General features: G+C 39.2%; 1 protein-coding gene across 2 annotated transcripts; it reads left to right on the plus strand.

Moving 5' to 3' along the window:
• Positions 1-356: 356 nt before the first annotated feature.
• Positions 357-22,038, plus strand: LOC133054303 (zinc finger protein 607-like). 2 transcript variants are annotated; one of them, XM_061139181.1, is made up of 7 exons: positions 357-493; positions 4,647-4,728; positions 5,859-5,985; positions 6,724-6,819; positions 14,137-14,307; positions 18,690-18,833; positions 19,454-22,038. In XM_061139181.1, the coding sequence occupies exons 2-7, from the start codon at positions 4,720-4,722 to the stop codon at positions 19,672-19,674; spliced, it is 768 nt and encodes a 255-aa protein (XP_060995164.1). In that variant the 5' UTR covers positions 357-493; positions 4,647-4,719; the 3' UTR covers positions 19,675-22,038. The 2 variants fall into 2 exon arrangements, with proteins under 2 accessions (XP_060995164.1, XP_060995163.1); XM_061139180.1 differs by lacking the exon at positions 357-493 and adding an exon at positions 1,245-1,312.
• Positions 22,039-24,946: the final 2,908 nt, after the last annotated feature.

Here is a 24,946-nt window from a genome sequence, read left to right on the forward strand (position 1 = left end):
GCCAGAATACTGGAGTGAGTGGCCTATCCCTTCTCCAGCGGATCTCCCCGACCCAGAATCCAACCCGGGTTTCCTGCACTGCAGGCAGATTCTTTACCAACTGAGCTATCAGGGAAGCCTGAGAACTCGGAAAACAACAGCCTCGCAGTCGCCTTATCGTAATTTACTACTGCAATCAGTGCGATCACAATCGCACTCACCCTCTCCTGGCAGACCTTGAGAGCACCGACCCCATCCCTTGCCTCAGGAGTGGCCTCCAGCCATTCCGGGACTTGGGCTGCGCAGGCGCAGTCCGGGCGTCACGCCCAGAAGTGTCTGGGTCTGGGTTGGGCGGCCGCTTTGAACTGGCACCTCCAGCGATGAAGCAGGTGACTTCCACCTCGGGTTCTTTCCTTGCTCCTCTAAGCCTTGTGAATGGCATCCATTCAAGCGAGAAACCAGTAGGTCGCCACGGAAACGACTGTGCAAAGGGAGCCCGAGCCGACGAGGGACAGTGAGTGGCCGTGAGGGTGGGGTCGGGGGAGGCGTTCAAAGTGTGGACGCCGAGCGCCGCTGCGCGAGTCCTCCCCTTCCCTCCGGGCTGTGGGCGCTTGAGCTGCGCGGAGGGTGGTTGCAGCCCTGAGATGAAGTCGGAAAGTGCGTCGTTGTGAGAGGCCATGCTTGGTGCAAAGGGCCGCGTTGGGGGACTGGGGGTTGTTGACGGCGGTAGACGATTTTTCGAGACCGGAAGAGGTGCGCGGATATCCTTGCGTGTTGGGGACATAAGGTGCACGTTTTTTACGTGAGCGTGGGTTGCTGTGTTTCTGTCTTGAGTGTGTGCGTGACCGGTGGCTCTAGGCTCACTGTTGGCTTCTTTTGCCCCCCTCGCAGCCACGTGCGGCTGCCACGAAGAAGTGGCTACAAGAGGGAGGTCAAATTCTGAGCCCTGGATGAAGGTTTCCAGGAAAAAAGAGAGTTGCTGTTAGGGTAGGAAGTTAGATCAGAACTTGCCCTTGGCGCGATAGACTCTAATAAGGGGATTCCTTCCTGAAAGAGTGCCCCTGGGAGTTCTCTAGGGGTTCGTGGAAGTGTTTAAGAAATTTAGCAGTCCTGAACTCTGACCTCTAGAACCTGCAGTGAGCAAACGTAAGAGATTCCAGCCACCGTAAATCATTCGGATTTTATATAAGAGATCACGGAGCGTGTAACCTTGGAGTGGGAAGTGTAAACTCTCCATATATGACAATTCACGGTCATTCCTCTTTAGGATTCTGCAGATCCAAAGGAACAGAAATATGAACTCAGTTGTGATGTGTGCTTGCAAATTAAGAAGGTGAGCCAGAATTCAAGTGTTCCGAGACAGGAGTTGTTAACTAGCAGCTTTTTTGGGTCTGTTTTTTTTATAGGATTAAGGTGCAACACAAACTTTTTGAAATTGTATAGAGCATGGCAGTATGTATTTGGTAAATTTGCCTTTCTCTTAGGTTCCTCCTGTGTGTGCTTAATGGCTCAGTCGTGTCCAACTCTTTGCGACCCTTTGAACTGTGGCCCACCAGGCTCCTCTGTCCTGGAGGAGATTTTTCAGGCAAGAATGCTGGAGTGGGTTGCCATTTCCTCCTCCAGGTGATCTTCCTGACCCAGGAATTGAATCTGCATATCTTGTGTCTCTTGCAGGTGGATCCTTTATCTGCAGAGCTAACAGGGAAGCCTCCATGGGTGTACATAACCCAAATTATTTAACATGGGCTTTGGATCTGAAATGAAAAATTGTCGTACCTCATAATGGTTTTGCAGAAAATTAGTGGCCAAGATTATGTGAATGGTTAAGGATATCATGAGACATCTAGGATTAAGTATTAGGCAGATAATAAAATTTACGTTTGTAAAGAATTAGTCAATACAAGGAAAAATGGTGTTATCTAATGTTAAACCGTGTGCCAATTATGGATAATAGTTCTCCAGAAATTTTTCAATTATATATCCATCCCATTTGAAAAGATAGAATTTTGTAGAACCTTTTGCAGAGATCATATCCCAAGAGATAATTTAATTGATTATTCATGGAAAGATCAAAGGCGTGTGTCCCCAGTTACTGAGTATCTTCTGAATATCTATTTTCATTAAATCTGCAAAGAAATTTCCCTTTCCATTAACAATTGCATAGTGAAATGTGTCTAATTATACAGATGCTGCACAGCTGAAAAATGTTCACAAACAGTAAATGCTTTAATCACACTGAGTTTTCATGCCATGGTTATATTTACAGAATTTTTTCTAATGAAGAAAATGCATCCTTTTCCAGTGATGACACTTTTGAATATTTTAATATTTTGAAATATTTTTATGTTCTTGTTATGATAATGGAATTAAGGCAGGATTGTTTCCAAAAATTTCATTATCTAAGGAACACATGGAGAACAGAGTTGGCATAATGCAGTACCCCACTGCCCAGAAATACAGACTTTCAAATTTTTGATATATGTTTGCTGTTTTCATCTATGTACATTTCCAAGTGGTTTTGTTGCTGTAGAACTGAATTAATCAAAGGACAGAGACTCCAACTCTAATTTTGAAGACATAATCTGACCCAATTATGGCCCAGTTTGGATTTCTTTATATCAGTGCTTGCAGGTAGTAAAGGGAAGGGCTTTCTTTTTTTTAAAAATTATTTATTTATTTATTTATTGGCTTGGCACAGTTGTGATGAGCAGGGGCTTCTCTTCATTGCATGGGCAGGTTTCACCTTGTGGTGGCTTCTCTTGTTGCCAGGGGTTCCCAGGTGATGCAGTGGTAAGGACCGCCTGCCAATGCAGGAGATTCAATCCCTGGGTTATGTTACCGTGTAGCCAGCCATAATGAAACTGAGAGTGTACCCTGTGGGGTATTCCAAGCAGTACCTGTGGGGTCCAAATTGTTTCTGTGTCCCATTTTCTTATTTGTAGGAAACAGGCTTCATTCAGGATCCTTGACCTTCCCAGAGTTCCAAAGGGCAGATTCAAACAGTGGGTAATCAGTGAAGGGAGAGAATGCATATACAAGGGAAAAGCAGTGAAGAAAAAAATAGTGCAGCCTTGGGGCAGCATGCCATTCCTCTAGGAGTATACAGAACAATACATCTGCAAAGAACGAAAGTGTGTGTTAGTTGGTTGATCATGGACTCTTTGCAACCCCATGGACTGTAGCCTGCCAGGCTCCTCTGTCTATGAAATTCTCCAGGCAAGAATACTGGAGTGGGTTGTCATTTCCTTTTCCAGGGGATCTTCTGGACCCAGGGAATGAGCCACCAGGGAAGCCTGAACTAGCAAAAAACTAAGGCCCCATCCAGCTGGAGGATGAGATGATGATGTTTACCCCTAGTGACTTCAACTAAAACTTGAACTCTGTAGACCTTTGTCTGAATCCTATGCTAAATTCTCTGCTCAAGCTTGCTCATGAATATGCATGTACCCTTAGCTTAAAACATCCCTACTTTTGCTGTTTGGGGTACCCTTTGGGAAAGATCCAATGGACTTCCCTGGTGCCTCAGATGGTAAAGTATTTGCCTTCAATGCGGGAGACCTGGGTTCAATCCCTGGGTCAGGAAGATCTCCTGGAGAAGGAAATGGCAACCCATTCCAGTATTCTTGCTTGGAAAATCCCATGGACGGAGGAGCCTGGTAGGCTACAGTCCATGGGGTCTCAAAGAGTCAGACATGACTGAGTGACTTCACTTCACTTGGGAAAGATCCTCAGTGTTCTCTTTACTTGCTGCAAGTAATAAATCCTTCTCCTGTGGTTTGGCTTAATTGTGTCTATTGGTTTGACATCTACCAAGAAGTGAACCCAGTTTTCGAGTAACAATAACACATTGAACCTTTTGCCTACTGTGAGATATTTTATATTTTTAGTTTAGGTTGTCTGGAAATCATTCTTTTGAGGGGGTTCCTAAAGTTTTTCTTAAAAACTTCCTTTTTTTTTGCCATGCCATGAGGTATGCAGTATCTTAGTTTTATGACTACCTCTCTGCTAGTCTTTCCATGTATTATTGATATATTCATGTGTTTTATAGAAAAGAAATATCGGCCAACCAGAGTTTTCTATTGACATTATATCTGGAATATTTTCCATGTCCTTCAATATTCTTCACAAGGTAGTATTAATGACTACTTTGTTTTCTAGTATAATAATGGTGTGTCATATATTTAGTGAGTGAGCTTTGCTACTTTCAAAATGTGGAACATTCTTGTCCATTTCCAATATCTTGACAAACTAACCAATTTCTAAGCCACTAAAGAGGTTCTGTTTGGGATGATATGACCTCTTTTTAGTCTTAAAGTTAAAATGTTAAAAATGGAAGAAGGAATATCTTCTCACAACAGATGAGTTGCTCAATCTTAGGTGCATATTCACCTGAATAAAATGATACGTTGGCCAGAAAACTTCATGCTGAAGTGTCTGGGTCTGGCTTCAGTACAGAAATGCCTCTGGTCTATGCCTTTGTGCAGCTGTGGACTCTGGGAATTGGGGGATGAAATGGATTTGTCCAGAATCCTAACTTCCCTAAATAACTATGATGGATAGCAGTTTGGAACTTGGAATGAAGGACATAATGATAATAATAACTTAAATCCAGTGGGGAAACACAGCACTAAAGCACAGCTGGTCTCAAGGTCTTTCTCTTTTCCCAGGTGTGGTTTTCTGGACTCTGTTTTTCTGATAAAGGAACCCTGAGGACCGATCAACTCTTGCAGGTCTAAAACCATGGCCCGGGTAAGTTGATGTTCTTTCACAGTTGAGATTTGTGTGTGTTTTTCACATCATGTAAGTACTGTCCTTAATTTTTGTGAAGTTTCCTACCCAAGGAGGAAACTTCATTAGCCTACATCTTAGATCTTTTCTTCCCATAAAGTGTGTGCCACATTACCCAGCTTCCTCCCTCCATGGCCCACTCTGAGCTAATTACTGTTCAGTGTCATTATTGGCCAGATTACTCAACATCTCCCATGTGCCTATTCTTTTATTAAAGACACCAAAGGATGGGAAAGCAGACAAGTTACTTGAAGTCAAGGATTATGCATTTCATGTCTGTTGTGTCCTCTGGTGAGACAAAGACAGTTGTTCTATTTGTCTATCCATGAGATGTGGTCACTGTAGGGCTTAAATGGAGTGGATCTGCTTCCAAGCTTACTTGGATGGTTGTTGATAGGATCTAATTCCCTTTAGGCTGTTGATCTGGGAGCCTTCCTTCCTCAATAGTCTTTGGCTGGAGACTGCTCTAGGTTTATTGTCATGTGGGCTTCTCCTTAGAGTACCTCACTACAGAGCAAGTGGGAAATCAAGAGAGGGAGAACAGTCTGGAAAGTACAGTCTTTTATATTCTGATATTGGAAGTGTCATTCGTTCACTTTTGCTAATTCTGTTTGTTAGAAATAAGTATGTCAGTAGGTTCATGCCATCCTCAAAGGTAGGGGATTATGCAGGGCATAAATGCCAGGATGTTGAAGTCACTGATTACCATCCTTGAGGTTATCTTCCACACTCAGAATATGAAAAATGTTCGATGAGACATGGTAGATGGCAGTGAAAAAGAATATTGTAAGGAGTAGGTAAACACAGAATCCTAGTATTGGGGGAATGTTACAAATATCATGTAAACTAACATATAAATGTTTATGCCTAATAGAATCTATAAGATCTATAATATAGATCCATAAAATGTGTCTTATGATAAAATCTATTTGCTTATTCGAAGCACACGATAATGTTTATGGTAAGATTTGATATCCACATTTCTCACCAAATTACTTTATTGTTGTAATGCATGGTTTCATTTTATCTACTTCTGTTTTCCATATAATTTTCTGGATTTTCCTGAGTAATCCATAGGTTTGCCATTCCAGGGACCAATAACATTCAGGGATGTGGTCATAGAGTTCTTTCCACATGAGTGGGAATTTCTCGACTCACTTCAGAAGAAATTGTATCGCAATGTGATGATGGAGAACTATAGTAACTTGGTCTCACTGGGTATGTTTATTAGCCTCAGTTAGAATCAACTCTGTAGGTTATATGTTTTTTCCACTGCCTTTTAAGAAACTGATTAAATTTGTTTTCCCTCTCCCCACCCCCCAAAAGTGGTTTGACCTTTATCACATTGGAAATGGCAACTCTGTTAACACACTTTCATCTTCTCTATCCATCAGTGACTTTCACAACTCCCTTTGGTTCTCCGTGTATTTTCCTCTCTTCCTTAAGGACCAAGGGGCTACCTTAGACATCTCTTCCTTTGATTATGTAACCATTGTGAAAGGATCCAGGTTTCTTATTCATTTCTGCTCAGAATTGCTGTGGTCCTCAGTTATGTTATATGATTCAGTTATTGGGACATTAGCTTGATAAAGTGGTCTGAACTGCTCTCATGTAAAGAGCTTCTGTAATGAGAAACACTCAGCTTCAATGACTTGCACAAGGTCGTATATGGTTGGGAAGTGTCATACACAGGAATTGATGCCAGGCTCTAGATTCTGTGTCTTCCACTATATTATGCTTACTCTCAAAAGTTAAGAAGACAAAGGAGTTTAAATTTTTAATAAACAACAAAACAAAAACTTTTGCCCTCCCTAACTGATCTCTTATTCTTTAATTCTCTGACTCTTCTCAAAAATCATATTCGGTATGATTTCTGCCTTTTGTTTATTACAATTTTAATTTTGACTTTTAAAGTTTGTGTCTATATTCTGTCACATTTCTTTTCTTTGTAAGCAGGCCATTCCATTTCTAAGCCAAACATAATTGTGTTATTGGAGGAAGGAAGAAACCCCTGGATGGTTGTGAGAAAAGAAGCAAGAAGCTGGAATACAGGTAAGTATGATGAGCAAGCCAGGTGGGGGAAACCACCCGTATAAGTGATTGCCCAGGTGATCAACACTCATTGAACACATCTCTGAAACATCATTTGGAAAAGCTAACTTCTTAGTGGAGAAAAAGCTTGTAATGTAGAGAGGATATCTTGCATGAAATATCTAGTGAGCTTTATGTTCACCTCATTAACCGCTTGCCATTTTATACTTCTATTTTTGCCCCCAATTTAGTGAGAGTTACCATCCTTCCACAGAGTCACCCTTTTACTTCTATGTTGGATTCAGTTATTTTGCAGATCCTCTTTCATATGCAGAGTTATATATGTGGCTCTGTTGCCTAAAAGTACATCATTCTATATCTAGCAGGTATTTGAGTACTCTGAGCCTGGCACTATGCTTAGCACAGTTAACTAAGTAATACTGAATCAACAGATAATGTTCCTCTAATCATGGACATTGTAATATAGAAAAGATGATGTAAAATACACGTGAAAACAAAGTAATAGAAGCTGGTAGAAATGTAGCTGAATTAGTGAGGTGTGACTAACAAGATACTACTAGGTCAGTGTGTTAAGAAGAATCAGGTCCTATGAGATTTTGAGTTTCATTATGAAGAAATTATGATTGTTTTCTAAAAGCGATTAGGGGTCATGTTCTCACATAAGTTTTTATATCATTACCTTTTAAAAAAGATTTCAACCTTTGTATTAATGTTAAGACTTATATAGAAATCCAGGTTAAATAAATAGAATGTGATGAGCTATTCACTTTCATCTCTTACTTTTATTTCCTTTTGTTTTAATGTTGTCTTAACAGGTTGAGTTTATCCTCTTTCTTTCTATTTTGGTATTCTAAAATCATTTTCTCTTTAATTTCTACTTCATTCTTGAGCTCTATTGTTTGTGAGCTTTGCTATTTCTCTTCATGTTGTTTTATATTTCTAGGTACTTCCTTTCTTGTACCTCATTATCAAATAGCATAGTGTTAGTCTGGTTTGATGGCACTTATTTGAGTTGTATTTCTGTTGTCTGTATGATGGTCATTTAGTCTGTTTTCTCTTCTGCATTCTTGTGTGGGATCTGACCTTAGGCCTTTTTGTCATTCATTTGTTTTTCTCAAGCATGAGCAAGGAGTCATGGTTTAGGACCATGACTTTCATTTTAGTTTCCAGATTTGTGGTTTTAAAGCTGTCTCTTTTATTTAAGTGTTTCAGTTATCTTGGCTCTGGAGAAGGAATGGAGCTATATGGGAGTGCAGCATTTGTAGACTATTGTAATTCAGTTGTAATAAATCTAATTTAAATTGTTAATAACTAATTATAATCACAAGGGGAAACATAAGAAAATAACTTAAATTTTAAAACTGGGGAAGGAAAAAGTGTGAGAATTTAACTGGTTTCTAGAAAATATCTATGAAAGAGAAAAGAAACCAATAATGGAGAAATAGAGAAATAAGAAGACATAAGATATGTAGAAAAGAATCAGGAGCAAATCAAATGTATATTCTATCAGTAATTTAATTAAATGAAAATGAAGTGAACACTCCAATTAAACACAAAACGTGGCAGAATGGATTTTAAAGAGAAAACTTCTTAGTATATGCTATTCACCACAAAAATATTTTATAGTCAAAGGCACAAATAAGTAAAACTAAATGATGCAAACAATCAGAATATTCAAATAGTACAAAGAATGCAGAAGTGGTTCTACTAATTTCAGACAAGATAAACTTTAAAATGAAAGAGTCGGATTATATATATTACACAAACACTAAAGAAAATAGAGTTTAAGGCAAAACTTGGTAATAGGGAGAAAGAAGAAGGACATTTTATCATAAAAGGGCCAACCCCCCCAAGAGAATATAACCATTATAAATGTATGTTACCTGAGAAACAAGTCCCAAAATGTATGAAGGAAAAAAAGTGATGGAATCAAAGAGTAAAAGTATAGAAAATTGAACTATAATTGATGGAGACAACAGTAAACTGGTTTTAATAAGGAATGAAGGAACTTCTGGTGGTCCATTGGTTACGAATCTGCCTGCCAATGCAGGGGATGCAGGTTTGATCCCTGGTTAGGGCAGTAAGAGTCCCACATGCTGAGGGGCAGCTAAGCCACCACTAGGGAGAAGCACAAATGCTGTAATGAAGTTTCTGTGTGCCGCAATTAATCCAACACAGCCAGAAATTCAGTAAATCAATAGTGTTAAAAAATAACCAATGGAACAACTGGATAGAAAATCACTATGGAGAAAGAATACTTGAACAGTATTATAAACCGAGTAGGCCTAACACAATTCTGTGGAATATTTCTCCCCAAAACATCAGAATGCACATTCTGTACACAGGGAACATTCTCTTCAATTGTAGAACATGTTTTTTGACCACAGTTGGGTCAAATGAAAAATGCATAACCTTTGGAAGGATTTTTGGGAGGTTTAACTGTATGTGGAAGTTAAACAACACAACCCTTAAAAAAGCAATGGGTCAGAGAAGAAATGAAAAGAAAATTAGTTCTTTGTGACAAGTGATAATGAACATGCAACATACCAAAATTTATGGGATGCACCAAACTGCAGTGATGTTAAGAGAGAATTTGAAGCTATAAATGCCTATATGAAAGAAGAAGGAGGGGCTTCCCTGGTGGTCCAGTGGTTGGAAGTTTGCCCTGCAATGCAGGGGTTGCCAGTTCAATCCCTGGTCTGGGAAAATCCCATATGCTGCGGGGCAACTAAGCCAGCACACAGTAGCTGGGGAGTATCTCCTGCTGCAACTAGAGAAAAGCCCACGCAGCGATGAAGACTCAGCACAGTGAAAAGCAAATTAATAAAAAAAAAAAAAAAGAAGGAAATCTCTAATATTTCTTAACCTACCTATAAACAAGGAAAAGAAGGGTAAAATAAACACAAAGTATGTTGGAGAACAGAAATAATGATAAGAAGGGAGATAAATGAAACACAGAATAAATACATTAAAAATACAGAAACTTAGCCTGAAAGTTTATTCTTTGAAAGATAAAAAAAAAATGACAAACTTTGGATTGAGTGACCAGTAAAAAGAAAAGATCCAAGTCACTAATATCTGGAATGAAAGGGTATAGTTCTTCCCACCTTAGGAAATAAAAAGGAATTATCAGGGAAAGTTATGAATAACTGCCAATGAATTAGACTGAAGGATATAAAGTTTTCATATTTCTTTATTTTCTTTTCAGTATCTTAAGTGATCATTTCCCATAATTTGATACTTGTCCAGCCATTCTATCTTCTACATCATGTTATTGTGTAGAGAAATATCTTTTACCACTTTTTAACTTTTATATGTTAACATCTTTATAATTAAAATAGCACTAACCCAGTCTTCGGTTTTTGTTTTGTTTTTTTGGTTGTTGGTTGGTTTTGTTGGTTTTAACAATCTGGATCTTTTTATTGGAGTATTTAGCACATTTATATCCAGTGATATAGATGTAGTTGAGTTGAAATTTACATCTTGCTATTGTTCTTTGTTTCCTTTACTTGTTTTGGCTCATTTTAATATTTTTTTATATTTAACATTTATTTTTTTAGTGTTTAAAAAAATTTTTAAATATTTTAATCTCATTAGAATATTAAAATATTCTAATATTTCTAAATATATTCTAATATATCTAATAAATATATTCTAATATTCTAAATATATTCTAATATTTCATTTTATCTCCACTATTTACTGAAAATGTGCCTTTGGGTAATGTTTGTTCTAGTCCTTACAACAGGCATCCTTAACCTATCACAGACTACCTTCAGACAGTATTACATAGTATATGTAAGGCCCTTATAATAGAAGCTTTCCTGGTGGCTCAGATGGTAAAGTGTCTGCCTGCAATGCGGGAGACCCAGGTTCAATACCTGGGTCGGGAAGATCCCCTGGAGAAGGAAATGGCAACCCACTCCAGTACTCTTGCCTGGAAAATCCCATGGATGGAGGAGCCTGGCAGGCTACAGTCCATGAGGTCACAAAGAGTCAGACATGACTGAGTGACTTCACTTTCACTTATAATAGTCCAGTTCCATTCTCTTACATAACTTTTATGCTATCGTTGTCATAGTTTTTCTTTAATTCCTGAACAGTGTTGCTTTTGCTCTTCCATCCTCTCTGTAAACCTTGGGGAGTTGCCTTTACATTGTAACAAGGTACTTCTGGCTGCTCTCTTGGTAGGGTTTTCTCATGTTAACATAACCAACATGAAATATTTCTCTGTTTTCCTTTTTCTGTAGAATTCTGAGTTAAGCCAGACCACTAAAGATTGGCAAGATAAAATGAAGCAGAAACCATATTATTATGTTTGAAATGAATGCAGGCCAGGACATTGTCTTACAGTCATACATTTTTTCACTCAACAACTGGCTAACTACGTTGGCTTGAGTCGAAAGCTGAACCTAGTTTCTCCTGTCTTTGCTAGACCTCCTCTTGCAGCTGCTATACATCTTGGGACATATCAAGTCTCTAGCTCCGTGAAGAAAGGTGCCAGCCTCTGCAGAATTCCCCCATTGTCAAAGCTGGAGTCTTGGAGAACATGAGATGTTAGTGCAAGTTCTAGTCTATCTTCATGGCTTCCAACTGATTTTCTAAAATCCTTGTTTAAAGGTCCTTGCTCCCCTCACTTCACATCCAAGCTTCTTGCCCAACTGTGCACCACCCTAAGTAGCAGTCTCACAGAGAGTGTTTAACCAGCTTCCACAATAATTTACTTAACTAGTGGCCTGAGTAAATCCCTTAGTATTTATCTTTAATTTGTGTTTCTATCTTCAAATCCTGTCTTCAAATCCTAAACATTTTAATGGTACTCTTTTCATTGTTTTGTCCAGTCACATTACTATAAACCTTTGAATGCTTCCCTCTTTTTTGGCTTAAGATTTCTAGGCTTGCTTTTCCAGTGCCCTTCTTGAATTGTGCCTTTGCCCAACTATCCTATATTCATCCTTTGGAACTGTATATTCAGTCATTACAATATAGGCAAGAAATCCATTTAGCTTTCTCTTCTGTGATCAATCGTGATAAATATGTCTATTCATTAGCATTCAGTTATACCATTATATAGTACTCTTGTAATTTATTTTATTTGTTTGCTCTCTTTGGGGCTTTTTTTGTTTGTTTTGTTTTTTGGCAGCACTGTGTGACTTGTGGGGAATCTTAGTTCCCTGATCAGGGATTGAACCCAGGCCCTCATCAGTGAAAGCATCAAGTCCTAGCCACTGAACTGCCAGGAAATTCCTCTTGAAATTTAAATAAATTCCTTTATATTTTTTATTTTCCTCTTTTAATTTTCATTATTTCTTTTTATAATTTTTGATTGGTTTGGGCTTCTGTGGTGGCTCAGACAGTAAAGAATCTGCCTGCAGTGCAGCAGACCCAAGTTCGATCCCTGGGTCAGGAAGATCTCCTGGAGAAGGGAATGGCTACCCACTCCAGTATTCTTGCCTAGAGCATGCCATGGACAGAGGAACCTGGTAGGCCACAGTCCAAGGGGTCACAAAGAGTTGGCCACAACTGAGTGACTAACACTTTCAGTATTTTACTTTATGATATTTCTAAGCACCAGCTCTTCAGTTTATTAGTTAATGCTGTTCTGTTTCCCAATTCATCACAATCTCTTTTTAAGTTTCCAATAGTTTACTATTTATTTCCTAAATATTGGATCCTACATTATTTGTTGATTCTAAAATATTTTTCTTCCTTCTTTCCTTCCTCCCTTCCTCTCTCCTTTTTCTTTTTTTCGCCACATTGCATGACTTACAGGATCCCAGTTCCCCAGCCAAGGATTGAAACCTAACCACTAAGTCACCAGGGAACTTTTCAAATTTTTCTTTCATTTTTATTGAAATAAATACTTAAGTCTCTGAATTCCCTCAGTGTTTGTAATGAATGTCCATGATTATGAAAAGCAGTTATTTTTTTCTATTGTGACTTGATAGGATTTTTTAAAAATTTTATTTATTTTTGGCTATGTTGTGTCTTCGTTGCTGCCCGTGGACTTTCTCTAGGTGCAGTGAGTGGGGGCTACTCTCTAGTTGCAGTGCCTTGGGCTTCTCATTGCAGGTTTCTCCTGTTGCAGAACATGGGCTCTAGAGCACAAGCTCAGCAGTTGTGGCGCGCGGGCTTGCTTGCCCTGAGGCATGTGGAATCTTACCAGATCAGGGATCAAACCCTGCAGTGGCAGGCAGATTCTTAACCTCTGGACCTCCAGGGAAGTCCTGGTAGAATTTTTCCATTTCAGTTTTTTAATTTCCTTATTGTCCTAGTATTTATTATGTAGAGGACATTTCCATTTCTACATGGAAGGGCTCATAGTTTTTTTTTATGTTATTAATATCTTTTGTTCCTGTATTCTGGAAGTGTTGTATAGATTATTTCAGTTTTGTACACAAAACAGACTGTAGTTACAAGATGATACTTTTTGCCTTGAGTCATGTAATTTGGCACTTGTGATTTTGTTCAAACTATCGCTTTGTATAAAATATAGACTATTATCCTGCAGTCCCCTTGTTCCAGTTCTTTTTCTTGTAGTTCTTGCTATTTTTGCTATTGACAACTTTATATAATTCAGGTCCACCTGTTTTGCTTCAAAGAGTCAGCATTCTATTAAAGTGGTGTTTATACCTGGTGCATGTCTGAAAACTCATTGACGTCTCTTCTGGGGATGAGAAGAATGGTAGGCCTGGGTTAAAAGGGAAAGCTGGACCAGACCTTTACAAAGATAGGAAGGAATAAAACGGATAAAATGGGTTGGTGATGTGAAATCTCAAGAGGAGTTAAGTAAATAACAGCTCAGTATCATCTGAAAAGAAGACATGGCTGTGCGTAAGAGGGAATGAACTACAGTGAGGGAGACATTTGTGACTTTTAGGGCATCATAACTGCAGAATATCAGATACAGAATGTTACCAGGCATAGATATTCATCTTTTCTTATTATACATTTGTATAAACCTACATTTAATGTGGGAGTGATGTGTTAGGGCTAAGCAGTAATGTCATGCCAGGGCCAGCTATACACATCTCTTCCTAACTCTGTGTTCACTGAATTATATTGGCCATGGTAGGAGTATTAACACTGTAAACACTACAAAATAGAGGTGTCTGTGTAGAGCTGGTTGTTTAACCAGCACTTCACTCCATAAAATCATTGTTTTTTGAGCTGTCCTTTCAGTACTTCAAATTTTACAACTGTTCTGTCACCCATCTTTACTGGGGCAGATTTTAAAATTTCTATTAATTATACTGTAGAACATTACATTTTTCTTACCATGGAATGATAATATTTTTGTTTTTTCATTTATTTTAGATTTGGATTCAAGTTATAAAATAATCAGTGATAGAAAAGTATTTGTATCTGGGAAACATTCATCTCTTTTTCTGCATCAGATCATTCATGGTGGTGAGAAACCCTATGAAGAATGTGGGAAGGCTTTTTGTTGTGCCTCAAACCTTGCTCAACATGGAAGAGTTCATACTGGTGAGAAATCCTGTATATGTAAGGAATGTGGTAAGGCTTTTATGATGCTTGAACTCAGATTGCATCATAGAATTCGCAATGGTGCAAAACCCTTTGAATGTGTCAAATGTGGGAACTCTTTTATGTACATTTCAAACTTTTTTTTTTCATTTATTTTTATTAGTTGGAGGCTAATTACTTCACAACATTTCAGTGGGTTTTGTCATACATTGACATGAATCAGCCATGGAGTTACATGTATTCCCCATCCCGATCCCCCCTCCCACCTCCCTTTCCACCCGATTCCTCTGGGTCTTCCCAGTGCACCAGGCCCGAGCACTTGTCTCACGCATCCCACCTGGGCTGGTGATCTGTTTCACTATAGATAATAGACATGCTGTTCTCTCGAAACATCCCACCCTCACCTTCTCCCACAGAGTCCAAAAGTCTGTTCTGTACATCTGTGTCTCTTTTTCTGTTTTGCATATAGGGTTATCATTACCATCTTTCTAAATTCCATATATATGTGTTAGTATGCTGTAATGTTCTTTATCTTTCTGGCTTACTTCACTCTGTATAATGGGCTCCAGTTTCATCCATCTCATTAGAACTGATTCAAATGAATTCTTTTTAATGGCTGTATATGTACCACAGCTTCCTTATCCATTCGTCTGCTGATGGGCATCTAGGTTGCTTCCATGTCCTAGCTATTATAAACAGTGCTGCGATGAACATTGGGGTGCACGTGTCTCTTTCAGATCTGGTTTCCTCAGTGTGTGTGCCCAGAAGTGGTATTGCTGGGTCATATGGCAGTTCTATTTCCAGTTTTTTAAGAAATCTCCACACTGTTCTTCATAGTGTCTGTACTAGTTTGCATTCCCACCAACAGTGCAAATCAAAACCACAATGAGGTACCATTACATTTCAAACTTTAAACCACACCTGAGAATTCATACTAGTAAGAAGGCTCTATGAATGGAAGAAATGTGGGAAGGTCTTTAGAAGGTGTGAGAGACTTAATCAACATCATAGTATTCATACTGGTGAGAAATCTATGTAACATGTATGGTAATTCCTTTAGTGTCAGTTCAACCCTTCAGAGAGGATTCATACTGGTGAGAAACCCTGCTAATGTAAGGAATATGGGAAGGCCTTTCACACTGCCTCATACCTTGTTATATGTGAGAGAATTCATACTGGTGAAAACACCTTTTGTGTGTCAAAAATGTTGCAGAGCTTTTAGTTACAGCTGTCAACTTACTGTACTTTATGGAGTTCACAGTGATGAGAGATCTTATGAATGTAAGGAATGTGGGAAGACCTTTGGTCTGCATGGAAGATTCATCAGGCATCAGACTACTCATAGTTGTAAGAAACCCTTTGAATATTACAAATGCTTTTTTTTTTTCATTTAAAAATATGGAACGCACAAATGCAAGAAGGCTTTTACATGCATTGCAAGCCTCAAAAACATCAGAATACTCATGTTGTGAGAAACCCAATGAATGCTGGAAGAAGCTTTCATAATTACCTTCTGTAGCTTCTTTCTTTTCAGTTGATACAGTGCCTACATTCTCTATACTTTTAATGTCACCCAGTCTCCTCATTAGCATCTTTAATGAACTCCATGTATGTGATGGTAATAAAAGGATGAATTATTGAAGTTGTCCTGCAGTTCGTCCCGTTAATGAAGAAACTCCTGGGCTTAGCAACAGACCAGGAAATATCCACTACACTTAGTCATGTTAAACAAAACAGAAAACAAAATCTGAACTCTCTGTTTCAGTTTTCTAATGTAATGAGGATGGAGTAGCAACCGTAAGTTGGAACTACCTGATTTCCATGATTAGGGAGACTGAGGACTTTGTGCTCCCTCACAATAAGTTGAGACTGTCCACTTAAAAATTGAGGAAGGAGCATATCTCAGATGGAAGCAAGATGGTTAGGTTGTGAGGTCTTGAGAAGTAGATCTGAGCCGTGACCATACTGGTGGCCTGTGTGCTTGAAATACTGACTAAGTTGTTGAATTTTGAGAGGCAGCCTCCTACCCTTGCTATAGTCACAAATCCTAACATGGGGCACAATTAGGGGGAAAAAAAAAGTAAAAGGAGAACCTGGGCAAATTAATACTCAGTCATCATCACACACACACCAGAAGGCTCATTTTAAAATTTGACAGTATTAACTTAAAATTAAGTGATATTTTTAAAATACTGGAGTGGATAGCCATTCCCTTCTCCAGGGAATCTTCCCAACCCAGAGATCAAAGCCAGTCTCCTGCATGGCAGGCAGATTCTTTACCATCTGAGCCACCAGGGATGTCCTTAACTGTTAAAAGAAAGTGATGTTTTTGAATTATGATACATTTGTGGACTGTGAATAGTTTATTTACGTTGGGGGAAATACAGCAACATCTAGTGAAGCTGAAGATAGTAACCAGGATACCTACACCATTCTTTTGGTAAGTTCCAAAAATGGAAACAAACCACATTGATTATTCTTTTTTATTTTGTATAACTTTATTTTTTAAAGCAGTTTAAGTTTTAGAACAAATTTGAGAGGGAGGTACAGAGATTTCCCATATACTCACTGCCCCACACATGCATAGCTTGCCCCATTACCAGCATCCTTCAATAGAATGGTACATATTTTACCAAGGATGAACCTAAACTGACACATCATAATCACCTTAAGTCCATAGCTTACCCTAGGGTTCACTGTTGGTATTGCACATTCTGTTGATCTGAATAAAGGTATACATATAATACCAAAGTTTAATGTGTGTGTGTGTGTGTGTATGTGTGTGTGTGTGTGTAGATACACGAATACAATATACAGAGGATATTCACTGCCTTCAAAATCCTTTGTGCTTCCCCTCCTTATCTGTCTCCTCCTTGGCAACCACTAATTTTTTTTATTGTGTCCATGGTTTTTCCTTTTCCAGAATGCCTCACAGTTGGAATCGTTACAGTACATGGCTTTTAAAACTTGGATTCTTTGATTTAGCAATATGCCTTTAAGGTTCCTACGTGTCTTTTTATGATGTGACAGATCATTTCTACTTGTCTTTGCTAAGTCGCTTTAGTTGTGTCCAAGTCTTTGCGAACCCATGGACTGTAGCCTGCCAGGCTCCCCTCTCCATGAGATTCTCCAGGCAAGAATACTGGAGTGGGTTGCCATGCCCTTCTCCGGGGATCTTTCCAACCCAGGGATCGGACCCACATCTTTTATGTCTCCTGCATTGGCAGGTGGGTTCTTTACCATCAGCACCACCTGCGAAGCCCCATTTCTACTTAGTGCTGTATAATATTGCATTATCTGGATGTTTTACAGTATATTTACTATTCACCTACTGAAGGACATCTTGGTTGCTTCCAAGTTCAGGCAGTTAGGATTAAAGCATGTATTCACGTGCACATTTTTGTGTGTTTTCAACTACTTTGAGTAAATACAAAGGAGTACAATTGCTGGACTGCATGTGAAGAATATGTTTAGTTTTGTAAGAAACCTCAAACTGTCTTCCAAAATAGTTGTAGCATTTTCTATTCCCATTAGCATTGAATGAGAGTTCCTGGTGCTCCACTTCCTCACCAGCTTTTGATGTTTTCAGTATTTTGGAATTTGACCGTTGTAGTAAGTGTGTAGTGGTATTTCCATATTTTAATTTGTAATTCCCTACCTGGTGGCTCAGAGGTTAAAGTGTCTGCCTGCAATGCGGGAGACCTGGGTTCGATTTCTGGGTCAGGAAGACCCCCTGGAGAAGGAAATGGCAACCCACTCCAGTATTCTTGCCTGGAGAATCCCATGGATGGAGGAGCCTAGTGGGCTACATTAGTCCATGGGGTTGCAAAGAGTCGGACACGACTGAGCAACTTCACTTTCTTTTTTCAATGATATATGATGGGTGTTCCTGGTGGCTCAGTGGTAAAGAATCCGCCTGCCAATGCAGGAGATGTGGGTTTGATCCCTGGGTCGGGAAGGTCCCCTGGAGGAGAAAATGGCAACCCACTCCAGTATTCTTGCCTGGAAAATCCTATGGACGGGGGAGCCTGGCAGGCTACATAGTCCATGAGGACACAAAAGAATTGGATATGACTTAACTACTAAACAACAACAAACGACATATTATGGTAAACATGCTTATTTGCCATCTGTATATCTTTGGCAAGGTTTCCAGGTGTTGTGCCCATTTTTAATCCATTTGTTTATTTTCTTTTTTTTTTATAATTGAGATAGAATTAACATATACCATTTTATCAGTTTCAAGTGTACAGCATAATGATTCATTTCTTTTATACAGTGTGAAACAATCAACACCATAAGTCTAGTTAACATGGATCATTGTTCATAATTAACAATTTTTTGTTTTCTTGTAATGAGAACTTTTAAGATCTCCCTCTTAGGAACAGACTGCCAGGACTCCAAGATGGCGTCAGTTTTACTCCTGAAGAAAAAGAAACTCCTGGATGTCAAATTAAGGGAGCTGCCAAATTGGATACTAATGCGAGATTTCATCCCTAAAGGCGTTGCTGGAGCATTTCAAAGAGGTCAGAACCTTATGTGTAAATAAAAGCAAGTCTCTGGGTCTTCAGGTCTCTTTTTGCCCTGAATGAGTTGGGCCAGTAAAAGCTTTCTTAGACCAGTAAGTTATGTGGAGACGGACAGGGCAAAATTGTTATCTCCTGAATTTCCATGTTTGATGGGTCCTATCCAAGGCGGGCTCTGGGGCATTTTGGACAAGGAAATGTTTTTGTATTGCTGGGAATCAGTACCACTGCCTCCATCATTAAAGAAATGTCTGAAGACTTGAGGAAAATGAGTTTGAAACATAGGGAACATCAATCTATGATGCTCCTCTCCCTGTCAGAGAAAACTTCTGAGATGGATATTTGATATGGGGTGTCCTTCAGACCTGTGCATTTTAAAGTGCATGACTAGTCAGATCAATCCCGTGGAACCCATGTCCTCATCCTTTGGGGGCCTGCATGGTCGCCAGCCTCCTCAGGGGCCCTCATCCTTCTGTGTTTTTTTAATAATTTTGGCCACTCTATGACTGTTTTTTGTGTCCTATTTCCTCCTGCCCTGAGGCCTTTCCTCAGCTTTGTCCTCTCATATTAGAATGCGTAGAATGTGCCCTCAGAGAAGTGACTTCCTCTCCTGTTTGCAGGTTATTGCCAGTATTACAACAAGTTAAACATGAAGAAAGGGAGTGTCGCTGGGCTTTCTGTGGTGCTGGCAGCTTACATCCTGATCAACTGTTGCTGTTCTTACAAGGAACTTACTGTCTCTTGCGTTGTTTTGCCTTTGGTGGGGTTTCCTGTAACAGGGTGGTATTGGTTCTCTGTCAAATTAAGAAGTCCATCATTCTACCGACAGCTGAAGAATTGAAAGGACTTATCAGAATATAGCCCATAAGTGAGAAAACTGTGGCAAAGACAGGAAAATGAGATGAGGCTGGGGTAAAGGTAATACTTAGGCAGCTTTCTCTAAGTTACCGCAGGCAAAGGCTGGTAGAAAACTTGGCTTTATCTTCCTAGCTGCTGCTGCTGCTAAGTCACTTCAGTCGTGTTCGACTCTGTGCGACCCCATAGACGGCAGCCCACCAGGCTCCCCCGTCCCTGGGATTCTCCAGGCAAGAACACTGGAGTGGGTTGCCATTTCCTTCTCCAACGCATGAAAGTGAAAAGTGAAAGTGAAGTCGCTCAGTCGTGTCTGACTCTTAGCGACCCCATGGGCTGCAGCCTACCAGGCTCCTCCATCCATGGGAGTTTCCAGGCAAGAGTACTGGAGCGGGATGCCATTGCCTTCTCCGTATCTTCCTAGCAGCCATTGTGAATAAGGAAATAGGTTGAGTGCTACAATCCAGTGTCTGTAGTCTCTGGAAAAGCATGGCTGTTTCTGAGACTTGAGGGGAGTGTGTCTGATAGGAGACACCTGGTCAGGACCTGTGTCAGTGGTGGTCACTGACTGGGTTTCATGGACCGTTCCTGACTGCATCCAGTCCTTGCCAGTCTGGCACCCAGAGAAATGAAGGATGGGCTCTTGGGTGCTGTTTTTCTGAGTGAGTGTTCCTTCAGGGAAGGAAGAGGCTCCCTAGGTGGCAGATTAGCTCCTAATTCCTCAAACAGGTTGTGGGTCATCTCCTGAAAGGAATTCTCAGGATGGTTTCACGTGATCTTAGCCTGCTGCCCTCCCTGTCATCCTTTGCTTTCACCATACTTTTGAAGAAATTGACCATTTTGCCTTTCTAACTTCAGAACAAGAGCAGCCAAGCGAGTACCACTGAAGGGGGCACATTCTTCATTCCTGACCATCACCTTTGCCAGGCACCCCTGAATCCTTTCATAGCCTAATGGAGAATTAACACCCAATTAAAGATGACTGGTTAAAAAAAAAAATCTCTCTTAGCAACTTTCAAATCAAGTAATATGAATTATAATCACCATTCTGTATATTACATCCCCATGAGTTATTTACTTTATAATTGGAAATTTGTGGCTTTTGGCCTTCTTCACACGTTTCAGCCACTGCCTCTGGCAGTCATTAGTTTCTTCTAATGTTTCTTCTGTATCTGTGACTTCCGTTCCATCTTTTTGTCTTTGATTTTTTTTTTCCCCAGAGTCCACATATAAATGAGGTCATACAGTATTGGTATATGTCTTTCTCTGTCTGACTTCACTTAGCACAATGCCCTCATCCATCCATGTTGTCACAAATGGCAGGATTTCCTTCTTTTTATTATTGGATAATATTCAATTGTATACATGCCACATTAAAAAAAAATCTCTTGATGATGTCTTGTTTCCATGTCTCTAAAAAATGCTGCATTGAACACTGGAGTGTAGATATATTTTCAAAATAGTGATTTTGGTTCCTTTGGGTAAATACCAAGAAGTGGAACTGTTGGGTTAGATGGTAGTTTCTAGTTTTAATTTTTTGAGAAATCTCCATACTGTTTTTCATAATATCGGAACTAGTTGACATTCTCTGCAGCAGTGTATTGCTTCCCTGGTGGCTCTCAGATGATAAAGAATCTGCCTGCAGTGCGGGAGACCCGGGTTCGATCCCTGGGTTGGCAAGATCCCCTGGAGAAGGGGATGGCTACCCAGTCCAGTGTTCTTACCTGGACAATCTCACGGACAAAGGAGCCTAGCGGGCTACAGTCCGTGGGGTTGCAAAGAGTCGGACACTACTGAGCAACTAACACACACATACACCAGCAGTACATAAGGGCTCCCTTTTCTCCACGTTCTTGCCAACATATGTTATTTCTTGTTTTTTTTTTGGTAATAACCATTCTTACAGGTATGAGGTGATATTTTATTGTAATTTTGATTTGTATCTCCCTGATGGTTAGCGATGTCGAGCATCTTTTCCTGTACTTGTTGGCCATTTGTTTGTCTGCTTTGGAAAAATGTCTATTCAGAGCCTCTCCTCATTTTTAAATTGGGTTGTTTGCTTTTCTGTTAAGTTGTATAAGGGTTTTTTAAAAAAATATATTGTAGATTATAAATAAACTACATTCTAATAGAAAATGAAAGTTTTTAAAATATACTGTGGAAATTGTTTTATTATGATACTTAGTGCCAAAGGCAGAAGATATTATATACTGGGTAGTAGGGCATTAAAATGTACATCAAAAAAAATAAAATAAAATGTACATCCAAGAATCCTTGTAACAAACATTTTGAAATGTTCATACTGGTTTTAATATAAGAACTGTATTATGCAGGATTTGATTCTCCTTTATGTTTTTTCCCCAAAATATCTTAGATAATTTTACTAAGATTTTTGTAATAAAATCACGAGAGCAAATATTTCACGTGCTTCCTCCCTTCTCTTGTAGTGTAAGGCCTAAAACGTGCATGTGCCGTCTTAACATCGTTGAACCTCACAGGGCTCAACAGTCTAACCATGAGTTCCCCTCTTCTCACCAGATATGCCTACCACCCAATGGGAAAGGCTTTCAGCTGGTTAGTTCCCATATCTGCCAAACCATCTGTACCCTTCCTGGCCTTCAGCCTGTTGGGGTGTATCTCCCTGTCAGTCACAAAGTTAATCAAAGAAGCCAATCACATCCTTCCACAGCAACCAGGGAGCAAGCACCTCATCTACTAACATCTTGTTAGCAGAACTCCTGTCTTCCACCACTCCTGTTGTTTCACTGTGCTCCTGAGTGACACCACCCTGTGACCTGTTGTGTCCATCTCCCCTAGGACTTGAGGATACTCGACTCATAGACTACCGTCAGTCTCACCTGTCTGGTACCTAGGTGTGTATTCAGATATCTCCAGAACTCTGAGGCAGGACTCCTCCATTGCTGCTAGCTGAGAAAAAAGCTGCCTACTCATTTTTACTGCTATTCCATGAGTTGTCAGCATCTACACTGAGAAAAAATTTTTTTTTTAAATTTGGCTGCCTTGGGCCTTAGTTGTGGCACATGGGATCTTCATTGCATCATGTGGGATCCTTCTTTGTAGTGTGGGCTCCCGAGTTGTGGCTCATGGGCCTTCAGGTTGTGGCACATGCAGGTTCAGTAGTTGAGGCTCTGCAGGCTTAGTTGCTCTGACACGTGGGATCCTAGTTCCCCGACCAGGGATTGAATCTATATCCCCTGCATTGCAAGGTACATTCTTAACCACTGGACCACCAGAAAAGTCTCAAAAGATTTTTCTGAAGCTCAATTAACCTTCAAATAGGAATGCTAGATCATGTTGTCAACTTACATGTCTGTGACTGAAATTTTATTTTGCTGAGTCTACAAACTAATATTATACTTTTGCCCTATTTGTAAGACAGATAAGGCTAAAATTAATGTAGGTATCATAGGTAAGGAGCCCTCATTAAGCTTGGAATCAAATAGAAAAGGATGTTTTTGGATTACTTCTTCAGGTTGGGTGCAAGTCAAGCATTAGAATAAAAGAACTGCAAGTTAAAGGGGGTGAGGCAAGAAAAAAAGAACAGAATTAAAATGGGAAAATGGTAGCAGAAACACATTCTCGTACTGCTGTGAGAATGTAAAATGGTATAATCACAATAAGAAGTTTGTCAGTAACACAAGTTAACCTGCAAAAAGCAAGTCTACTTTTGAAGTTAACTCACATATAAGCCTTATATATATGTACAAAACTGAAGTTTATGGAGGGATATTAATTGAGCATTATAAGAAAGCGTAGGAAAATTTATAATATTTATTTGTAGAGTTTCATTTCTTAGAAAAGGGTTCAGTTACACATACTGTGGCCTACTTTGCAGTTGTTGAAAATGAAAGCACTTCTTGTGTACTGCTATGGAAACACATTTGTGTGAAGAAAAATATATATTTTCATTTGCATATAGCACACATAGTATTTGAAATTACATATACATTTTATATTCATGTGTGTATGTGTAAATATCTGTATATTTTATTTTAAAATAACATCTGAAACAACAAGGTCCTACTGTATAGCACAGGGAACTACATTCAATATCCTGTTATAAACCATAATGGAAAAGAATATGAAAAATTATATCTATGTATAACTGAGTCACTTTGCCGTACAGCAGAAATTAATATTATAAATCAACTATATTTCAATAAAATTTTAAAAGATGTCAAGATAAATTATTTTTATGAGAAGAGGAAAAAATCTATAAGCTTAAACACTAAAACCAAAATGCTGTGCATGCTAATATTAGCCACTGTATGTCTGAAATATATTGCAAAATAGGTTGATCACATTTTAGTTAAACTTTATATCCTTTTAAATGTTAATCTATTCATGGTTTGCATATTTAAAATATGTTGTAATGATGATAACTGACATATAGGTATCCTTTGATGAAAACTTTACATTTCCCACTTGCCGGTCTTACTCATTTATCTAAATTTATATGAATGCAACTTTGATTCTTCTGATAGCCCAGAAGAATTTTCCTCTTAGATTCTGAGCCTGATTTATCTTCACTGTCCAAACAACAAAGAAGCAAAATATTTTTCAATGAGATGTCATGACCAGGCATTAGGAATTAAAAGATGTTTCTCAACTTGTGGGCTCTTAAAATGCAGTCAAACCCATCAGTTCATGATAGAGTAGAGAGGGATGAAAACAACCCCTTAATAACAATTTCAGGTGGACATAGTATTGTAAAATGTAAATAAGGTATTGCTTTTCTTTTTGTTCTAGTTTTCAGAGAACTCCTGCAATCAGTAGTCTAGAAAAAGGGACCAAAATTCATTCTGCCTTTTTCTACAGTGGGAAAATGTTATATATATTAATAGCAAAGTCTCACTTTATCTGGGCTTCCCAGGTGACTCAGTGGTAAAGAATCTGCCTGCCAATGCAGTCGATTCAAGAATTCTATCCCTGGGTCAGGAAGATTCCCTGGAGGAGGAAATGGCAACCCACTCCATTATTCTTTCCTGGAGAATTCCGCGGACAGAGGAGCCTGGCAGGCTACAAGTCCATGGAGTCGCAAAGAGTCAGTCGACTGAGCAAACACACACACACACACACACACACACACACACACACACACACACACACACACTTTATCCAGCTTTTCTCACCTGGAAACACGGCTTTGCTAATTACACTATATTACCCAATATAGTGTAATACACCCTTTGTAACCTCGGAGACTTCAGCTGTAAAAACGACAGGAATTACTATCTGTG

This window comes from Dama dama, chromosome 4 (assembly GCF_033118175.1).
Source record: "Dama dama isolate Ldn47 chromosome 4, ASM3311817v1, whole genome shotgun sequence".
Classification (NCBI taxonomy): Eukaryota; Metazoa; Chordata; class Mammalia; order Artiodactyla; family Cervidae; genus Dama; species Dama dama.

Coding starts and splice junctions, on each gene's coding strand:
- LOC133054303 (XM_061139181.1), top strand. Junction 6,820..14,136: donor AGCAAGAAGCTGGAATACAG/GTAAGTATGATG, acceptor CATTTATTTTAG/ATTTGGATTCAAGTTATAAA. Junction 18,834..19,453: donor TGCTGGAGCATTTCAAAGAG/GTCAGAACCTTA, acceptor TCCTGTTTGCAG/GTTATTGCCAGTATTACAAC.